At 36.3% G+C, this 20,267-nt stretch overlaps 1 protein-coding gene across 1 annotated transcript in view; it reads left to right on the top strand.

Annotated features, from left to right (window-relative positions):
- LOC117338354 (sodium- and chloride-dependent GABA transporter 1-like) overlaps positions 1 to 20,267 on the top strand; it is a 41,518-nt gene that overhangs the window by 14,424 nt on the left and 6,827 nt on the right. The window contains exons 3-13 of the mRNA XM_033899679.1: positions 7,473 to 7,674; positions 10,070 to 10,201; positions 11,172 to 11,475; positions 12,069 to 12,201; positions 14,594 to 14,728; positions 15,200 to 15,303; positions 15,804 to 15,928; positions 17,171 to 17,283; positions 17,646 to 17,777; positions 18,979 to 19,078; positions 19,599 to 19,699. Coding sequence (XP_033755570.1) covers positions 7,473 to 7,674; positions 10,070 to 10,201; positions 11,172 to 11,475; positions 12,069 to 12,201; positions 14,594 to 14,728; positions 15,200 to 15,303; positions 15,804 to 15,928; positions 17,171 to 17,283; positions 17,646 to 17,777; positions 18,979 to 19,078; positions 19,599 to 19,699 — 1,581 coding nt within the window. The remainder of the gene's footprint in view (positions 1 to 7,472; positions 7,675 to 10,069; positions 10,202 to 11,171; positions 11,476 to 12,068; positions 12,202 to 14,593; positions 14,729 to 15,199; positions 15,304 to 15,803; positions 15,929 to 17,170; positions 17,284 to 17,645; positions 17,778 to 18,978; positions 19,079 to 19,598; positions 19,700 to 20,267) is intronic.

Below are 20,267 nucleotides of genomic sequence, written 5' to 3'. Positions count from 1 at the left end.
TGCCAAAGCATTAGAACAATAAAGCTATTTTAATTTTCAAATTATCTATGGTATTATGATGTTTTGAGTTCTCATGCTTCGACAGAAAGTGACTGAAGCACAAAATTTGTCCTAGTTCAAAAGATTGCAAAAATTTAGAAGAAAATTACCTACTTGAATTTTCAGATTTGACCATACAGCAGTGAATTGTTCAATTCTAAATATAATCATGTCAAATCTCTTTAAAAAAACTTGATGTATATTATTGCCATTCACAATCTACAGATATCACTGTTCAGGTTGTAAAAGTAGTCACCGGCAAATAAATTCTTCAATATATGTTTGAAAACTTTTTAGTAGCTGCCTATAGCAAATATGCATTTGCCTATATATCGTTTAAAAAAAAGATATTTATGATGATATTTATATTTGTTTAATGATCAACATTTGAATATTGTCTTGAAATTATTGTCAAACAGAATAATTAATATTATTTGTCATGGTGTGGCAGGGAATGCATTGTAACCATTCAAACCTTAAGTTTGTTTCGTTAAAAGAGGCCAAAGAAAAAATCGAAAATTCCTTGAAAGAAATTTTAATTTGCCCCCTGCAAGGATCATCAGGTAGCCCAATGCAAAATGGTTACGCTAACAATTTAGAATCATTCAGGACATTAACATCAATGCCAAATTAATGAATTTTTATATACACAATTTTTAAGATACATGTTTGCATGAGAAATTCCCAAAATAACTAAAACACATTTGGTTTGAAATTGATGGCCAGTTGTTAAACCAAATACACTTATATGGGAAATATTTGGAAATATTTGGGAAATATTTTTAGAATTCCAAATAAATTCAACAATCAGTTGTTATTTTATATTTAGAAATCTAATATACTTAGAAACTTTAACTTCAACAATTTGATACAAAACGTTAAATCCTAAAGATGGTAAAATTAAAAGAAAAGAATATAATAGAGTTCGGTATATTTGTCGTAACTTTACCCCTAGACCACTAATGATTATATGTAATAAAAAGGAAGGTGGGGGGGGGGATGTATACTTGTGGAATTTTGCCCCTTCACCCCCTAGGTTACTGGGACGTCGCCCCTGAACCCAGAGTAGGTGGCCATACTGCCCCCTACACCCAATTTCAGTTCTATCTGCATATTAATACAAATTCACTTGGCTACACATCTGACTGATGATAATGAAACATTTTTATATTACCAGTATTTAACTATAAATGTTTAGGGTTGTATAACAGTGAGTATATGTAAGTCTTTTATGTATTTACAGTAAGAAAAATTCTATCTGCAGTAATCAAACAGATGTGCAAGTGTTTGAATAATTTGTTATACATGTATATATATATATAAACAAGTACACTAGATTTGTACCATAGCTGAATGACATCAGTGGTACTGACTGATGCCGGGGCAGGCCATACTGTACTTGCTACAGTAGATCTTGTGCATACAGCTTTTCTCAGTAGTAAGTCTGTGCAGGCTTTTGTTTCTATAAACACCGGCTTTATACTATATTAAACGCTTCCAGCCAAGGTATGTACTATCATTATTTTTGTCCTAATTTATTTTTTATTTGCTGGAAATTTTTAAAATTCGACATTTAATTTGACATGCAGAAGGAAGCAGTCAACTGGACATGTGTTTCAAATTTTTAATGTTTTTTCCACAGAATATTTTTAAATATCAAATTCTGTTTAATACAATTATCTAAATTCATAGTCTATTAAAGTAATATTTCCAATACACTGGGGGATATATGTGTATAATGGTTACCTAATTTTCAGTACTATGTAAACACAGATGTGTGAACTGTGTTATGGCAGTACAGAAAACTGTTTAAACAATATGTCTAAAAAAATTAAATACTAGAGTGAAAATAATGGTTGAAAATAAAATTTGATGTTCAAGTGCATTACATGAAAAATGTATGCTTGATTTTGAATTGTGATGTTATATATTATATGAGTAGAACTTTGATCTGTTTACACACATACGCACTCACAACACGCATGCATGTCGCACACACGGGAGACCGTCCTTAAATGACCTTATATTAGCTGTTAATAGGACGTTAAACAAAATAAACCAAACCAATCTATTTAGAATGACATTTGATTGGTAGTGACTGTTGTCCCACGCCAGACTGGCCCTCTGTCTCTAGAATATATAAATTATAGATAAAATTGAGCTTTATAATTTTGGTCGCTCACAATATGTCCAGATTCCTAATAAGTTTCACACTACAGGGAGATAATCTGGTGCGAAGATTTTCCTGGGCCATTCTGTACAAAAACTTACTGCTGGTGGCCTGAATCTACTGAGGAACTTGTGGACAACTCTTCTCTGTATTAGTCAGAACTATAGGGTGCAGATATTTACTTTCCATGATCCTTGGAGGTCAGCGACTTTATATATACTTAATGGTCTAGTAGTGGAAAAATGCAGCATACATATTGTGGTAGAAATGTCTCTATGTTACACCAAGTTGGTTTCAAATGCCCTGTAATGCTAAAATGCAGCTAATATGCTGAGATTAACAGTTTTGATTATCAAATTAACCTGTAATATAAGCAATCAACTAAGATAGTTGAATTCAAAGTTTTATTCATTTCCGTTGAATTCACTCCAAATCTTTCCCTTATTTCCCCTTTTATCATAAAAGTATCACAACTTTTGATTGCATTCCCAATTCTTTCCATAAAAAAAGGATATTCATGACACTTTTTGAAAGAATGAGTGAAATTATTTTAAACTTATTGAAATGGAGCATCCTTTGGGAAAGGTAATTCATTATTGTGTTATTGAAAGTTGTATGTAAAACATGAAGATAGTTTTCTTACAAACATTTTATCATATTTGTTTGAGAAATATTGAAAAAATCTGTAATGTATTCGTTAATAGTGGTAAAGGGTCATTGTATTTTCTATTAAAGTTCTATGCAGCTCAAAGATCTATGTTTTGAAGTCAAATTGGGCTTTAATTAGGTCACCTGAGACGAAGTGATACTTTAATCACCTTTCTATCTCCATCGTCTCTCCACAAACAATTAGTGACTTTTTCTCTAAAACCGAATGGCCAAGGGTCAGATTTGCTTCTGCCTTTGAACCCTATCTGTGGCCGATGAAAGTACTTCACTACCTTGACGAGTGGTGATAGCATTGAATGTACTGACACAGTTGGTCAGCTGTATCTCACTAATGTTACGGTGGCTGGGATTGGCTGTACTTGAAGTATAGGCAGAGATTGAATCAAATTTTGACAACACCAGAAAATGAAACATAAATTTGGCACATGATTTTGTATACACACATATCCACATTGATCAAAATAACAACACAAATAGGGATTTGAAATATCAAGTGGAACAATGATATTGACAGCGTATCCTGTTTGTATTTCAGTGGATCGAGTTCAAATTGTAGATAGAACTTTATCTGTGTTGCCATTTAACTGAAGTTTGATTTAAGATTGCGGTTTGTAACCTTGCACCCAGGGCTGTTCAGATGTTTTTATATGTTCAAAGCAGGGACACACATATTTGAAAAACACATCTAGTTCTGTGTGTGTGTATTAAAGGTTGCTAGCATAGTAACATTGGTTTAAATGTCAAATATACACAGACTTTTTAGCCTATCTTACTAAACTAGAATGTAGCTTTGTGACCTTCCTGTTCTAAAATAGCAACAACCAACCCATATGCCGTAAAAATATGACTGGCTGTGTGGCACAATCAGAAATTCTGGTGCTGTAGGTATGTACAGAGTACATTGGTATTACTGACACCAATAATGAATTATATCATCGACATGTGTACGAGGTATCAACCTACTCTATATAAACTAGCCTGGCCAAACATTACCATCACTAATTCTTTCTATCAGTAGTAATTATAATGACATGTATAGTTGTAGTAATTATTCATACATGTATAATTACCATACATCATTAGTAACCATGTTTTTAGTTCACTAAATGGCCCGAAGGGCCGGTTAGCTTATGCCATGGTGCAGCGTCCGGCAACATTTCCTTTAAATCCCTACTAGTCCTGAACGCCTGAATGGATTTTGATGAAATTTAGTCTAGAGCATGATTGGGCAAAGGGGATGAAACATTGTATAAACAGAGGGTGTGGCTCCCATGGGGCCGGAGGAGCAGGGCCCAATAGGGGAAATTGAAGTAAATCCTTTAAATTGCTACTAGTTTAAACCCTTGAGATCCCCAACCCATAATCATATATAGCATTGCTGGACATCAAGAGATAAACACAATCCTGTTATAGATATAGGCCCTGGGGTCTAACCCCACCTCTAGGGACTTAGTTTCTTTAATATATCTTTGAAACCATTGGGATCCCCACCCTCTAACCACATATAGCATTGTTTGACATCAACAAGGTATACGTATTAACAAATAGAAATTGAACATTGTTTTGATGTTTGGTCAAATCGACCAGGTGAGCGATACATGTCCTATGGGCCTCTTGTTTTGTTGTTTTTTTTAGCTCACATGCCCGAAGGGCAAGTGAGCTTATGCTGTGGTGCGGCGTCCGTCGTCCGTCCGTCTGTCCGGCCGTCTGGCGTAAATTTTTTCATTCAAACAACTTCTTCTCAATAACCAAGAGGCCCAGGGACATGATATTGGGCCTGTAGCATGCTGGGGTGAAGGGCTACAAAGCTTGTTCAAATAAATGACCTTGACCTTCATTCAAGGTCACATGGGTCAAATAAGCTATAATCTTCAAACAACTTCTTCTCAATAACCAAGAGGCCCAGGGACTTGATATTGGGCCTGTAGCATGCTGGGGTGAAGGGCTACAAAGTTTGTTCAATTAATGACCTTGACCTTCACTAAAGGTCACATTGGTCAAATAGGCTATAATCTTCAAACAACTTCTTCTCAATAACCAAGAGGCTATAATCTTCAAACGACTTCTTCTCAATAACCAAGAGGCCCAGGGACTTGATATTGGGCCTGTAGCATGCTGGGGTAAAGGGCTACAAAGTGTGTTCAAATAAATGACCTTGACCTTCACTAAAGGTCACATTGGTCAAATAGGCTATAATCTTCAAACGACTTCTTCTCAATAACCAAGAGGCCCAGGGACTTGGTATTGGGTCTGTAGCATGCTAGGGTAAAGGGCTACAAAGTTTGTTCAAATAAATGACCTTCATTCAAGGTCACTAAAGGTCACATTGTTCAAATAGGCTATAATCTTCAATGGACTTCTCCTTATAATAACCAAGAGGCCCAGGGACTTGATATTAGGCTTTTAGCATGCTGGGGTGAAGGGCTACCAATTTTGTTCAAATAAGTGACCTTGACCTACATTCAAGGTCAAAGGGGGTGAAATCGGCTTAAACCTGTAAACAATAATTTTGTGATAGCCAAGAGCCTCCGAGACCTGATATTAGGCCAAAAGAATGCTGGAAGGAAGGACTAGAAAATTTATTAATATGAATAAACCTAGCTTACTATGATATTTGAATAAAGAGGTAATCAGCATAGTATCTGTAGAAATGACCTCAATCAACTTCAAAGTTGCTGTAGAGCCAGGTGAGCGATACAGGCCCATTGGGCCTCTTGTTTTTTATCTAGACTGGTAGCTCTAATACATTTTTAAAGATGATTTTGTCAATAACAATACATGTTCCTGGGTATTTTGCATTCAAACTTTCACATTTGTAAATCCTACACTCGCTTTAATGTTTCAGAACACAACTAAATTGGCCCTTAAGAGTTTAAAACTGATGATAGGCAGTGCTTCAAATTACTTATCAATTGGAAAGTATGAAAAAAATTGTAATTCCAAAAAGAGGTTTAATCGGAACGTTTTGAAAATTGGGAATATCTTGATAAATACATCAAATTATAGAAGGGGTATTTCAGCTGTGGTCCATCTTCAATTTGGGCATTTTACATCATTTGTAATTCGTAAGTCCCCCAAGAATTCGTTTATATCTACTAATAAGTTCACTCGACTCAGTTACATGGCCTGGCCAACAGGAACAGCTTTTCTATATATATAGCTACATATACAGTCTACGCTAGCTTAAATTCAGTTTTAGTGTAAATGTATCTATTATAATTATATTGGCCAGGTCATCTACAAGAGAGAGTTAAGCACCACAGCTGTTATAGCCCTTTAGCCCAATGTATTAGTATAATAAATAGTCGTATAACTTCAGTCTGTGTTTGAGTTCTTTGTTCATAAATATAAATTTATGTGTTATACATAAATGCTGTTTATGAACTAAGACGATCTGTTGCTAATATCTACGATCCTTGTATCATGTATGTATAGTAGTAAGATAGTTAGTAGTAATAGCAGAGGATACATAGTGATTGGTCAGCTTGATAGCAAGTACGTGATTGGTCAGTCCAGTCACGTGATTGGTCATTCTCTTCAGCAGTTTTTTCGGTGAAGATAGAAGTTTTGCGAAAAAATTATTACCGCCACCTCCCCACCACACGACCATTTCAGGTGATGCCTGGGGTTATAGCAGCTGTTTTTTTATTCGAAATTCATAAGGCAGTCTAAGTGAGTAAACACTTGCCAGCTGTTTCCGAGCATGGACAAATCGTACCGTTTTTCCCCCTTCCTTATTAAGGGAGTTAGGGTTTATGGCACCCCGCTCTGCAGCAATTAATGATTACCGAGTGGGGCATTTTACATCATTTGTAATTCGTAAGTCCCCCAAGAATTCGTTTATATCTACTAATAAGTTCACTTGACTCAGTTACATGGCCTGGCCAACAGGAACAGCTTTTCTATATATATAGCTACATATACAGTCTACGCTAGCTTAAATTCAGTTTTAGTGTAAATGTATCTATTATAATTATATTGGCCAGGTCATCTACAAGAGAGAGTTAAGCACCACAGCTGTTATAGCCCTTTAGCCCAATGTATTAGTATAATAAATAGTCGTATAACTTCAGTCTGTGTTTGAGTTCTTTGTTCATAAAACCTTATTTATCCTGTAATAAATTCAGGGGCCACAAAGCTTTAAAAAGGGAGGGGTGGGCTTACTGCAGGAAAATTAAATAAGAGTTATTAGCATTTACTGTTAAATTCAATTGATATCGATTGGCTTATTACCAGACATGGATGGGCTAATTACCTGATGTATATAATGTGTTTGACGAAGGATCTTTCATTATCACTACGTAGTTGGATGATACATGCATGTACATAGGTTCTTGTTGTGTGTGTCTTTGAGTGACAGAAGTAAGTCAGGTCTAGATCTTCCGAGTGAGAGTAACTAGCACTAACATCACATGGTGAAACAATCAGACACAGAATCACGTGAAATAACTAAGGTACAGGAAGCTCTGAGACAGAAACAAGAACATAAATATTCTAAAGGCTAGAAGGATATACAATATAATACTTTAAAGAAGTCCTGTTTAAAATTGTGGAAAGTTCTGTAGATTAATAGTGATTTATTTTGTGTGTTTAGGCAATGGCTCAACAGCAAGAAGAAGAGGTTGAGAAATTGAGGTTGTCAAGTGCCGAAGAGCTAGATAACCATGACGACTCGCAGGATTATCACCGTGGCACGTGGACGAGGAAATGTGACTTTCTTCTGTCAATAGTGGGCTACTCCGTTGGCGTGTCAAACATCTGGCGTTTTCCCTACCTCTGTATGAGGAATGGAGGAGGTAAGTTTCCTCAGGGTCATTTTAAGGTCAACTCAAGGTCATCTCAAGGTCACATTATGTACACTGCATTTATATAAATTATTTATTTGCAGAAATCATATCTGAATTACTGTAACCTCTGAGGCATTGGTGGAAAATGTAAAAGTTGTGATTGTGTTATCACATCTCAAGGTCGTATTATGTTCGATCACTTTCGTTAAAGGTGTAGAAGTTTCCATGCAGATATTTTCACACTTTTAGTACTGAAATGTAAAAATTTTCTTTTGAAGTCACTTCATTTTTGGAATTTTCACATTTTGACTTTAAATGGTACTTGCAACTTGGAATATTTCACATTTTGTAAAATACCAATACGAATGTCCACATATTGACTTTCCATGCTACTTAAAGTTTAGAATATTCATATATATATATATTAAACTTTTAAAACTTTTACTTGAATTTTAGTGGTGATTGTTCCACTGTTTTTCTTATGTGTTGATATCTATACAGTTTTAACTTGATATTTTTATGGCTGATTTAATTGATACAGACATAAAACAGAATTTCCAGTTTTACCATGGTTTCCAAACAACCTTCTCTCTTAAATTTTAAAATGTTAATCATAATGCAGAATTTTCCCCAAGGTCTCAAGGTCTACCATGTTTCTCAAAGTCAACTATAAATCCCAAGGTCATCTTTGTATCTCAAAGTCAACTATGAATCCCAAGGTCAACTATGAATCCCAAGGTCAACTATGTATCTCAAAGTCAACTATGAATCCCAAGGTCATCTTTATATCTCATAGTCAACTATGAATCCCAAGGTCATCTTTATATCTTAAAGTCAACTATGAATCCCAAGGTCAACTGTGAATCCCAAGGTCATCTTTGTATCTCAAAGTCAACTATGAATCCAAGGTCAACTATGTATCTCAAAGTCAACTATGAATCCCAAGGTCATCTTTATATCTTAAAGTCAACTATGAATCCCAAGGTCAACTGTGAATCCCAAGGTCACTTTTGTATCTGAAAGTCAACTATGAATCCCAAGGTCATCTTTGTATCTCAAAGTCAACTATGAATCCCAAGGACAACTATTGTATCTCAAAGTCAACTATGAATCCCAAGGTCATCTTTATATCTGAAAGTCAACTATGAATTCCAAGGTCAAATGTGAATCCCAAGGTCACTTATGTGTCTCAAAGTCAACAATAAATCCCAAGGTAAACTATGAATCCCAAGGTCAACTATGTATCTCAAAGTCAGCTATGAATCCCAAGGTCATCTTTATATCTCATAGTCAACTATGAATCCCAAGGTCATCTTTATATCTTAAAGTCAACTATGAATCCCAAGGTCAGCTATGAATCCCAAGGTCATCTTTATATCTCATAGTCAACTATGAATCCCAAGGTCATCTTTATATCTTAAAGTCAACTATGAATCCCAAGGTCAACTGTGAATCCCAAGGTCACTTTTGTATCTGAAAGTCAACTATGAATCCCAAGGTCATCTTTGTATCTCAAAGTCAACTATGAATCCCAAGGTCAACTATGTATCTCAAAGTCAACTATGAATCCCGAGGTCATCTTTATCCAGAAATGATCCTGAGATAGTCTTGATCAAGTGTTGTTATTTTTCGGGTTGGTCTAAATTCCAAGATGGCCACCATGGCAAACATTGCCACTATACTTGCTACAGAGAATGCATACTACAATAGTATAAGGGTCTTTAATTTAGAGTCAGATGACCGTTAAGGCCCTTGGGCCTCTTGTTATACAGTATTATCGTATCAAATACCGCAGTAAGATTACTTCATTAAAATGTTACAGAATATACTTGACTGTTACATAATCTTACACAAAAGCTAGTATATATGAATATCATATACGACTAATGAGATTCTATATATGAAACGATTATCTATAATGTATTCAAGGGTAGTAAGATATTATATATTATTGCCATACTCCAATCAATGATCACCTAAACCTCAGAAGTCAACTTTGAATCCTAAGGTCATTGATGTATCACAAGGTCAACTATATATCTTCAGGTCATATTGAGGTCAACCATTTCCATGTCGTCTACTGTAAACATGCTAATATTGGCATGGTCAAAGAAGGATAGGGATATTATATTAGCACCTTTCAAAGTAAATTGAAATTTCTAGTTCTCTGTTAACCTAGAGTATTCAGACTTATCAGTTTAAAGCAAAAAAGAATTAAACCACACTGTACAGCTGCTTGGTCCAATCATCACTGATGCTAACAGCCTGAAGTGTTGATGATAGGACTAATAAGGTCATAGGTCAATCTCAAAATCACACCACATGTCTGGGTAAATTTTCACCCCAATGCTGTCTGTATAAATAATTGTACATATAAGAGCTAATCAATTTTCTTTTCTTTCAGGTGCATTTCTCATTCCATTTTTCTTCTTCCTGATCTTCTGTGGGATTCCATTGTTCTTCATGGAGCTATGTCTTGGTCAGTTTTCTGGGGTCAGTTCCCTATTTGTGTGGTCACTTTGTCCTCTCTTCAAAGGTAAGTCCTTTGTCTACATACTAGATTTAGTTTAGAAGTCCCACAGATTTTGTACTGGTGTAAAAATATAGTATACATGTATTTGTTTTAGCAATTTTTCAAATTGATCAGTAATAGATACTGCAGAGGATAATTAAATTCAAAATTAAAGTGAAAACAAGTTATGGTGAATAGTTAATGGTACACTATCACAATTATCTTAGTAAAATTAAGCCACTTTCAATGAAGCATCTATGATGAAATAACTGAAATTATTAAGATAAAAGGTGAGGCAGGTGTGTTACCGGGGGGGGGGGGATGTGTCTGTAGGTCACTGACCTACATTTTTACCTACATCAAAGAAAAATTTGGCCAAGCTCTATCACATATTCACACTGACCTATATTTTGACCTTTGACCAACATCGAAGAAAAAGATTGTTTGGCTGTATTTCATGGAACAAGTTTGTATTCTTGGCAAATCATTTCACAATCAGTAAAGTGTCTTGTTTATACAGCTAATGTAAATGTTATATATAAGATTACACACAAAAAAGTCAGAACTCTACCAAACAATAGATGACTGATGAAATGATTTTAAGAAAGTCTTTGGCTGATGATGATACAAATAAACATTCAGTATCAGTCATTATAATAATGTAAAGGCTGTTTTTTCTAGGGGTTGTATAAGGTATTCACTTAAAGATAAAATTTATTTAAAGTGAAAATGATGAATTAAATACCGGGTATATTCATAATATCTGCAAAACAAAATTTTTTTATGGAAACCTTTTTGTGAAACCACAAAAAATTTGAACCATCAAAAAAACACCACCTTTATAGTACCTGACGACATGTCACTGTATCAACAATACACGTCCCTTTAACCCTACATTTCTGATGTTATCCAGGTCTCGACTACCTAGTACCTGACGACATATCACTGTGTGTATCAACAATAACTTTAACCCTACATTTCTGATGTTATCCAGGTCTCGGCTATCTCATGGTCATCGTATCTTTTATGATGTCCTGGTATTACATCATGGTACTAGTCTGGGTCATCTACTACCTTGTCAACTCGTTCTACGACCCACTTCCCTGGTCTGTCTGCACCAATTCATGGAACACACCATTTTGTATCGAGGATCGAGGCAAGATCAACGCCAGCAAGTCATTCCTGAATAATTTTACCTCAGTTGAAGCCAATTCTTCTATGTTTATGGCATCAAATTATTCATTAAATGCCTCGGCAGCCAACTTTACACCAGCCACAGCAGCAAAGGAATTTTGGCAGTAAGTTTGAAAATTAGTCCAAGACACTTGATTAGATTTTACGTACATGTACTTCAAAACTTTTGGAAATTCTATTTTGGGAGATCAAATGGGTATGAAATTTCAAGTAGTGTTGGGAAACGCTTCATAATTCATTATCAATCATCACAATTTCTTAAACAATTGATGATCGATCATGACCAGAAAGGGAACAATCTGCAAAAATATTAGTCATACTGGGGGGAAATGTTGCAGATATTATGTTCTAAGATATCTAGTTACGTTTTAAAATGTTTTTTTAATGTATTTTGATCTAAATTTAACAGTAATTTTGTTCATTTAGTAATTTTTGAAGTTGTCTGTGAATGGATATCATTAACTCCTGAAAATGTTGATGTTAAATATATTCAAACCATGATTGATCACAATAAATCAATATTGATTTGTCATAGTCAGGGTTAAAACAACTATCACTGACAACCCCCCTGATTGTTCATGGGGCAGTAGACTCAGCTAACAAACCAACCACTTCAGTTTCTCTTTATTTGAAGGTAAATCAATTTCAGCTTTACAATGTGATGTTGTATTGAATAGTTTATCGTGTTGTGTTACAGATTAAATGTCCTACAGATTTCGTCAGGCTTCGGCGATCTCGGTGGAATACGATGGCACTTGGTATTAGCCCTGGCAGCGGCCTGGGTCCTCGTCTTCCTCTGCCTGATGAAGGGTGTGAAATCCGTTGGAAAGGTAACTGTTCAAAATTCTCTAATATAGTACAGTGGAACTTCGTTAACTCGAAGTCGACGGGACCACGAAAAAACTCGAATTAAGCGAGTTATCGTTTTTGGTGAAAAGTTTGGTCAATATTTGTCAACATTATATAATCATAATAACTCCGCTCTGTCGTTCATCAGTTAAGTGTAAAGACGGGTCAATACATGTAAATATATATGTAATGTTTAGTTATGTCACTTGTAATTTGGTGTAGTTTTGCCGATATACAGTCACGATAAAGTTTCTTTCACTTAATCACTTCAATAACGATCTGATGTGCAAGTCATGTTTGCAAAAGGTAAACGATAAAACGGAATTCGACAAAATAACAAGTTATTAATGTCAAAACAAATAACCGTTTAAGTTTAACACAGATTGCATACAAAACTTAACAGAACCATTACCTTTTATTGGACATATATAAAATACTGTTTGATCGGCCTACTTACTTTTTATTCATAACCACGCCATTTCCATGTGTATTAGCACCGGAAGTTGGGCTGCGCATGTGCGTATAAAATGTTACTGTAACTGAGTTGGCGTTTTATCCGATTTAATAGACAGCACTGACCGTTACAGTTGTACTCTGAACACCTCGGCAGTAATTACGCTATTGTTTCAGCAGTTTAAAGATTTAATAGGCGCCGGTGACTGTGTCATTTCTACACCTGTAAAAACATCAGCCGGGTAGATCTACCGGTGTGTCAGAGATTAGTTCCGCTTGAGCGAACGGGTAGATGAGTTGTTGACTATCGTGTGTACTGATATCGGCGACCGCCTTGGAAAATTACCTGATGTAAGTAAAGCAGTACTTTTTATCACCAAGACTTGTTGTTATAAGATTCAACCGACAATTTCTTTTATGAATTTATGAAACACTTATAATAGCATGTAGGTTAATAGTGCCGATATGTTCAGTATTACAAACGGAACTTAGCTCTTAAAAAAATGTCGGCGTTTGCCACCGATCGACGAAAATTATACTTTGAGTTATTCGAACATTTCAAGTAGGATTTTTATTGTTGGGACCAAATTTTTACTTCGTATTATCCGAGTTTTTCGAGTTATCCGAATTCGAATTATCCGAGTTTTTTTTTACTAAGATAAAGAGAGAATTCGGCCGGGACCGGCGAGGTACTTCGAGTTAAGCGGGGTATTCGAGTTATCCGAGTTCGAGTTAACGAAGTTCCACTGTACCAATTTTTGCCAACATACAGCTTATGCTCTTATCCGAGCTTCTCCCGACTCTCATTGGCCTATAGATGTGTGAAGTGAATTTTATCCTCAGATCTTCTTCCGACTTACATTGGCCTATAGATGTATGAAGTGAATTTTACCCTCGGAGCTTCTTCCGACTCACATTGGCCTATAGATGTATTAAGTGAATTTTACCCTCGGAGCTTCTTCTAACTCTCATTGGCCTATAGATGTATGAAGTGAATTTTATCCTCGGAGCTTCTTCCAACTCACATTGGCCTATAGATGTATGAAGTGAATTTTACCCTCGGAGCTTCTTCTGACTTTCATTGGCCTATAGATGTATTAAGTGAATGTTGCACTTTTTCTAATTGCTCATAACATCAGTGCACTGAACCAAGGGGAAATTTGATTAGGGGCTTGTTCCAAATTGATACCTAATGTTGGAAAGGAAATCAGCTTCCAACTTGGTTATTATGAGCGAGTTCAATCAGAAACCATAATGACACTATGGAAGAAATATTGAAGGAACGGACTCACTTTGGTGACATATAATGGACGTGTAGAGAGACAGGAAGTTATTATTTAAATGTCTAGTCGACTATGGCTCAACCAATGGGTTCATTTGAAAGCTCGGCAGTGATTGGTTGTTATTTATTCGCATATGTAAACACATTTGATGGAACAGCCTTACTATAGTAAAAGGTGGATCAGGACAATCAAACTCACCCAGTAATACACCAGTTTTTGAAGGTTTTGTATCCTGGAATGAGTAATTGACATTGTCAATCTGAAAAATTACAATGGACTAATTGTATTGTATATGTATATGTGTTAAAAGCTAAATCATATTTGACAGTTCACATTTCCAACATCTGAATCCAAGGTCATAGTTGCTAAAAATAGAATTTTACCTTTTTATATGTAAAACATGTGATTCTGTTCTTTGTAAGTAAAGACATTTTATATCTTTGATGGTTTTCTTTCCTAGGTTGTATATGTCCCTGCCCTCCTGACGTAGTTTATACCTTAAATGATTTTCTTTCCTAGGTTGTATATGTCACTGCCGTCCTGACGTAGTTTATATATTTGATGGTTTTCTTTCCTAGGTTGTATATGTCACTGCCGTCCTGGCGTAGTTTATATATTTGATGATTTTCTTTCCTAGGTTGTATATGTCACTGCCCTCCTACCGTATTTATTGTTGACCATATTCCTGATCCGTGGACTACTGTTACCAGGGGCAGTCGATGGTATCCTCTTCTATCTCACCCCAGACTTCAGAAGACTCCTCGACTTCCAAGTAAGCTACTATAAACTAGTTTATTCACATTTCATTTTCTGATCTTACAATGATTTTAAAGAATTTTTGATAATTTTGTGTCTGCACCATGAAGGAGTGTAAACATTAATAAAGCGTTAAAACATTAAGTAGCCACTCCATTTCTTAGAAAGTGTATGGCAGCAAAATTTGGTCTGTCGGTAGATCATGTATTATGTAACTTAAGATCAGTTCAAAAAAGAGATTTTTAGAAGTTTCGGAGGAAAATTTTAAATTTTGATGAAGTTTGTAAAGGCCTTCAATAATTGTACTTTAAAAAAATAAACTGATTTTTTGTGCATTCACTCCTGAGTTGCTAAAGTTTAGAAATCACAGCAGAGACATGTAATGTTCCATGGAATTCTTGTATATACAGGTAAATGCTTTTGTGTAGTAGATCAATCAAAGATTGAGATTTGTTTCTATGGTAACATGTGATTTTGTTTCTCACAGGTGTGGTTGGAGGCTGGAATACAAGTGTTTTACTCCCTCGGTCCGGCCTGGGGCGGACTTATAACTATGTCTAGTTATAACAAATTCACAAATAACTGTCTCAGGTAATATCATTAATCACAGTACTACTCATGTTATAAATTAGTGTGACAACACCTTTTATCACCATTCTGATGATGGTGGGCTAAAAACAGACTTTGTTATATGGATAGTCAATAATTGCATTTAAAACCGTATTAATTTGAAAATGAAAATGACTAAGATGTGAAATTTGGTTTTGTGAGAAATGAGAGCATGGAGAACCTTGAACCTACCATAAATTATATAGATTTTATTGTTTTACAACAATTGCGAAACAAATTATATTAACTGATATTAATCAGGCTTGTTGCCCCGGATGGAAGCGAGCGAGGGGTCTTACTGTGAGAGGAAATCAGAGTACCCGGGGAAAACCCACGTGGTCGGTCATGTGATCCAAAACCTTTTCACGTCCGATCGGGGAATCGAACCCTGGCCGCCTAGGTGAAAGGCAAGTGTGTTACCACTGTGCCACCCGACCACCTATAGATTGACATCATCATGCTATGAAAATTGTTTGTTACAGAGATGCCATCATTGGGAGTTTGGCTGATGCTCTTACAAGTTTCTACGGAGGATTTGTGATTTTCTCCGTACTAGGCTACATGGCGTACGAGTCTAAACTGCCGATCAAGGAAGTGGCCACCTCAGGTTTGTTTGTATCATGATCTACGACCCTGTTCTTTACAGAGTTAAGGCCCTTTGTTCTCTATGTGTCCATCAATATATTTGTTCTTTACAGAGTTAAGGCCCTTTGTTCTCTATGTGTCCATCAATACATACCTTAGACTTTGTATTTCATTCGCATTGTATAACCTCTACGTTATATGGAGTTGTTGCCCTTTGTTCACTAAATGTTTGTTGTATACTTCACACACTTTGTTACTCATTACTAATTGATATTTGATTAATAGATGATTTTTTTGAAATCTTGCTAAATGCTCCACTATATAGTTATGGTACTACTTTCATGTTGATTCATAATTGTCCATAACATATATAACTTTGTGTTACCAACATGTATTCATACCATGTGTATCTAGTACTCCCTAGGAATGTTGCATACTGCAATAGAGTAACACACAGGGTGTACAGTTCCACTAGCCAGACTCCCGAGGTGATTGGTTTTCAGGTCAGGGCTTGCTGCTCCATGGCACTGACTAGTCCATGGCTAGTGGGAAATTTTCTCAAAATTGTTTACCCCTGAACAAAGTTGTCCCTGTGTTATTTTTACTTAACATAAGCCGTAGATGGATGAATTGTTAACAATATATTTGTATTGTAGGACCTGGCCTGGCACCTGTACAGGGGCCGCGGTGGCCGAGTGGTTAAGGTGTCCCGACACTTTAACACTAGCCCTCCACCTCTGGGTTGCGAGTTCGAAACCTACGTGGGGCAGTTGCCAGGTACTGACTGTAGGCCGGTGGTTTTTCTCCGGGTACTCCGGCTTTCCTCCACCTTCAAAACCTGGCACGTCCTTAAATGACCCTGGCTGTTAATAGGACGTTAAACAAAAACAAACCAAATGGCACTGGCGTTGCCGGGAAGGGTGACATGATACATATTGTATATTGCATAATTATGGCCTTCTGTGTTGGGATCCATCCAGAATTGTCTCCCTGGGCAGGGTTATTTTTAAGGGATCACCCGGAGATTGTTGCCCTTGTACTGAAGTTCTATGACGTCATAATGGGACCCAAGAAGGGTTTTCACAGGGTTGTTGCCCTCATACTGTAGTTTCAGGGAAATGAATGTCTCAGTTATAGCATATGTCACATGGTAAAATCATATCAGTGTAAATATAAGTATAAGATAGTGTGATGTTGCTTTACTTACTAATATACATAACGTTAACTGTATGTAGACAATAACGAGTTGTACTCTGACTTGTAGGACCTGGCCTGGCACTGGTGGCCTACCCCGAGGCTATAACAAAGTTACCACTCCCCCAACTCTGGGCAGTGCTGTTCTTCCTCATGTTACTAGCCCTTGGCATTGACAGTCAGGTATGTGAAATGAAACTGTGATATGTCGGTTTCAAATAAAATTTACTAAATCTAGAATTAGAGAAATTTTAAGCTTGAAATTATGTGTTTTTATTCAAATGTATTTTAAAATTTTCCAAAAAATGTAAGATGGTCAAAAATGTTCAATGCAATTAAAGAAAAATTGTGTCTATGTGATCAAGACGACATGTTTTAGCCATTAAGCTGAATTTTGCAATGAGCAATATATATTATAATATAATCATAAAATCTTTGATTAAACTTGCAAATCAGGATAATCGGGAAGGTTAGACTGCTTCAGATGTGAAGTTTGATTTTCTAATTGTAAAAGAAGATAACCTGAGATTCATATATTCCTTCAGTTTGGTACATTTGAGACGGTGTCCAGTGGGCTGGTGGATGCTTTTCCTCGTCTGCTCGGCAAGCGAAAGGTCCTACTGACGGCCGCACTTTCCCTGGTGCTGTTTATACTAGGGTTACCATTTACCACAAATGTAGGTACAACATACACACACTTACTGTTCACTTTAAATCTACACAATTTTTATGCAAAGAACTTATGGTCTTCACCATTATATCCTGCCCTACTGTTCACCCCAGATCTAGAGGATTTATGCTTGTCTTACTGTTCACCCCAGATCTACAGGATTTATGCTTGTCTTACTGTTCACCCCAGATCTAGAGGGTTTATGCTTGTCTTACTGTTCATCCCAGACCTACAGAGTTTATGCTTGTCTTACTGTTCACCCCAGATCTAGAGGACTTATGCTTGTCTTACTGTTCACCCCAGATCTAGAGGATTTACGCTTGTCTTACTGTTCACCCCAGATCTACAGAGTTTATGCTTGTCTTACTGTTCACCCCAGATCTACAGGATTTATGCTTGTCTTACTGTTCACCCCAGATCTACAGGATTTATGCTTGTCTTACTGTTCACCCCAGATTTACAGGATTTATGCTTGTCTTACTGTTCACCCCAGATTTACAGGATTTATGCTTGTCTTACTGTTCACCCCAGATCTACAGAGTTTATGCTTGTCTTACTGTTCACCTCAGATCTACAGGGATTTATGCTTGTCTTACTGTTCACCCGAGATCTAGAAGATTTATGCTTGTCTTACTGTCCACCCCAGATCTAGAGTTTATGCTCATCTTACTGTTCACCCCAGATCTACAGAGTTTCTGCATGTCTTACTGTTCACCCCAGATCTAGAGGATTTATGCTTGTCTTACTGTTCACCCCAGATCTACAGGGATTTATGCTTGTCTTACTGTTCACCCCAGATCTACAGGATTTATGCTTGTCTTACTGTTCACCCCAGATCTACAGAGTTTATGCTTGTCTTACTGTTCACCTCAGATCTACAGGATTTATGCTTGTCTTACTGTTCACCTCAGATCTACAGGGATTTATGCTTGTCTTACTGTTCACCTCAGATCTACAGAGTTTATGCTTGTCTTACTGTTCACCCCAGATCTACAGAGTTTATGCCTGTCTTACTTTTTAGAGCATTCACCATGAATACAGGAATGATACCAGAGGATACTTCAACAAGATTTATAATAAGATTACTGCTCAATGTTTTTGTATGTTTGATATGTGAATGGTAAATCCTAACAATGTATACAGTACTTTCGATGACCATTCAGTTAACTTATTAATTTATGTTTTCCTCGTCTTTGTATCCTATACAGGGTGGGATGTACATCTTCCAGCTAGTCGACTGGTATGCTGCCTCACTGTGTGTCATGCTCACCTGTTTCCTGGAGTGTATCATCGTAGGATGGCTTTATGGTAAATCATTATTCACCTCTTAATCAAACTATCCAATAACTATCGTTGTATTTCTCTATTTCATTTCCTTTTCACATAAATAAATGATTTTCTTTTTGCTATAAACTCTTTCATGAAAATTCCAGATATTTTGTGATCAAACAAATTATATTAAACTACATGTATAACTTTATACAGGAAGGGGATGAATGATCTCCCTTTGAGTGTACAAATTATCTCCCTTTGAGTATACAAGTTATCTCCCTTTGGGTATAAAAATTATCTCCCTTTAGATGTATAGGTGTTTATAATCTATAAATGATTGTTATATATAACTTGTTGTTGTATATAATTGGTTAATTTATATCATTACGTGTTCATTTGTGTAGTAAGGAAAAGAACTTTAGTTTTCTTGCTTTCTACCTTTATAGATTCATTTCGAAACCAAAGGGTTCGACTCTTGATTCACCTATCCACTCTACATGCTAGGAACAATGGTCAGTCTGGTATAATCCTGACCTACATGTGTTTTGTTTTGTAGGGGCTGACCGTTTCAGTAGAGATGTAGAACTTATGATGGGTCGTCCCGTTCCTGTTATAATCCGAATATGTTGGTGTGTCATTACACCCCTCATAATGCTGGTAAGTTCTCCTAGATAAAAATGTGGCATGTCTAGATACTGGCATATAGGTGGCATGCCTAGATACTGGTATATAGGTGGCATGCCTAGATACTGGAATATAGGTGGTATACCTAGATACTGGTATAAAGGTGGTATACCTAGACACTGATATAAAGGTGGTATACCTAGATACTGGTATATAGGTGGCATGCCTAGATACTGGAATATAGGTGGTATACCTAGATACTGGTATAAAGGTGGTATACCTAGACACTGATATAAAGGTGGTATACCTAGATACTGATATATAGGTGGTATACCTAGATACTGGTATATGGGTGGTATACCTAGATACTGATATAAAGGTGGCATGCCTAGATACTGATATGTAGGTGGTATACCTAGATACTGGTATATAGGTGGTATACCTAGATACTGGTATATAGGTGGTATACCTAGATACTGATATATAGGTGGTATACCTAGATACTGGTATATAGGTGGTATACCTAGATACTGGTATATAGGTGGTATACCTAGATACTGATATATAGGTGGTATACCTAGATACTGGTATATAGGTGGTA

This window comes from Pecten maximus, chromosome 11, assembly GCF_902652985.1.
Source record: "Pecten maximus chromosome 11, xPecMax1.1, whole genome shotgun sequence".
In the NCBI taxonomy this organism is placed as follows: Eukaryota; Metazoa; Mollusca; class Bivalvia; order Pectinida; family Pectinidae; genus Pecten; species Pecten maximus.
The sequence above is the reverse complement of the archived record's forward strand: the minus strand, read 5'-3'. Positions and strand labels throughout refer to the sequence as shown.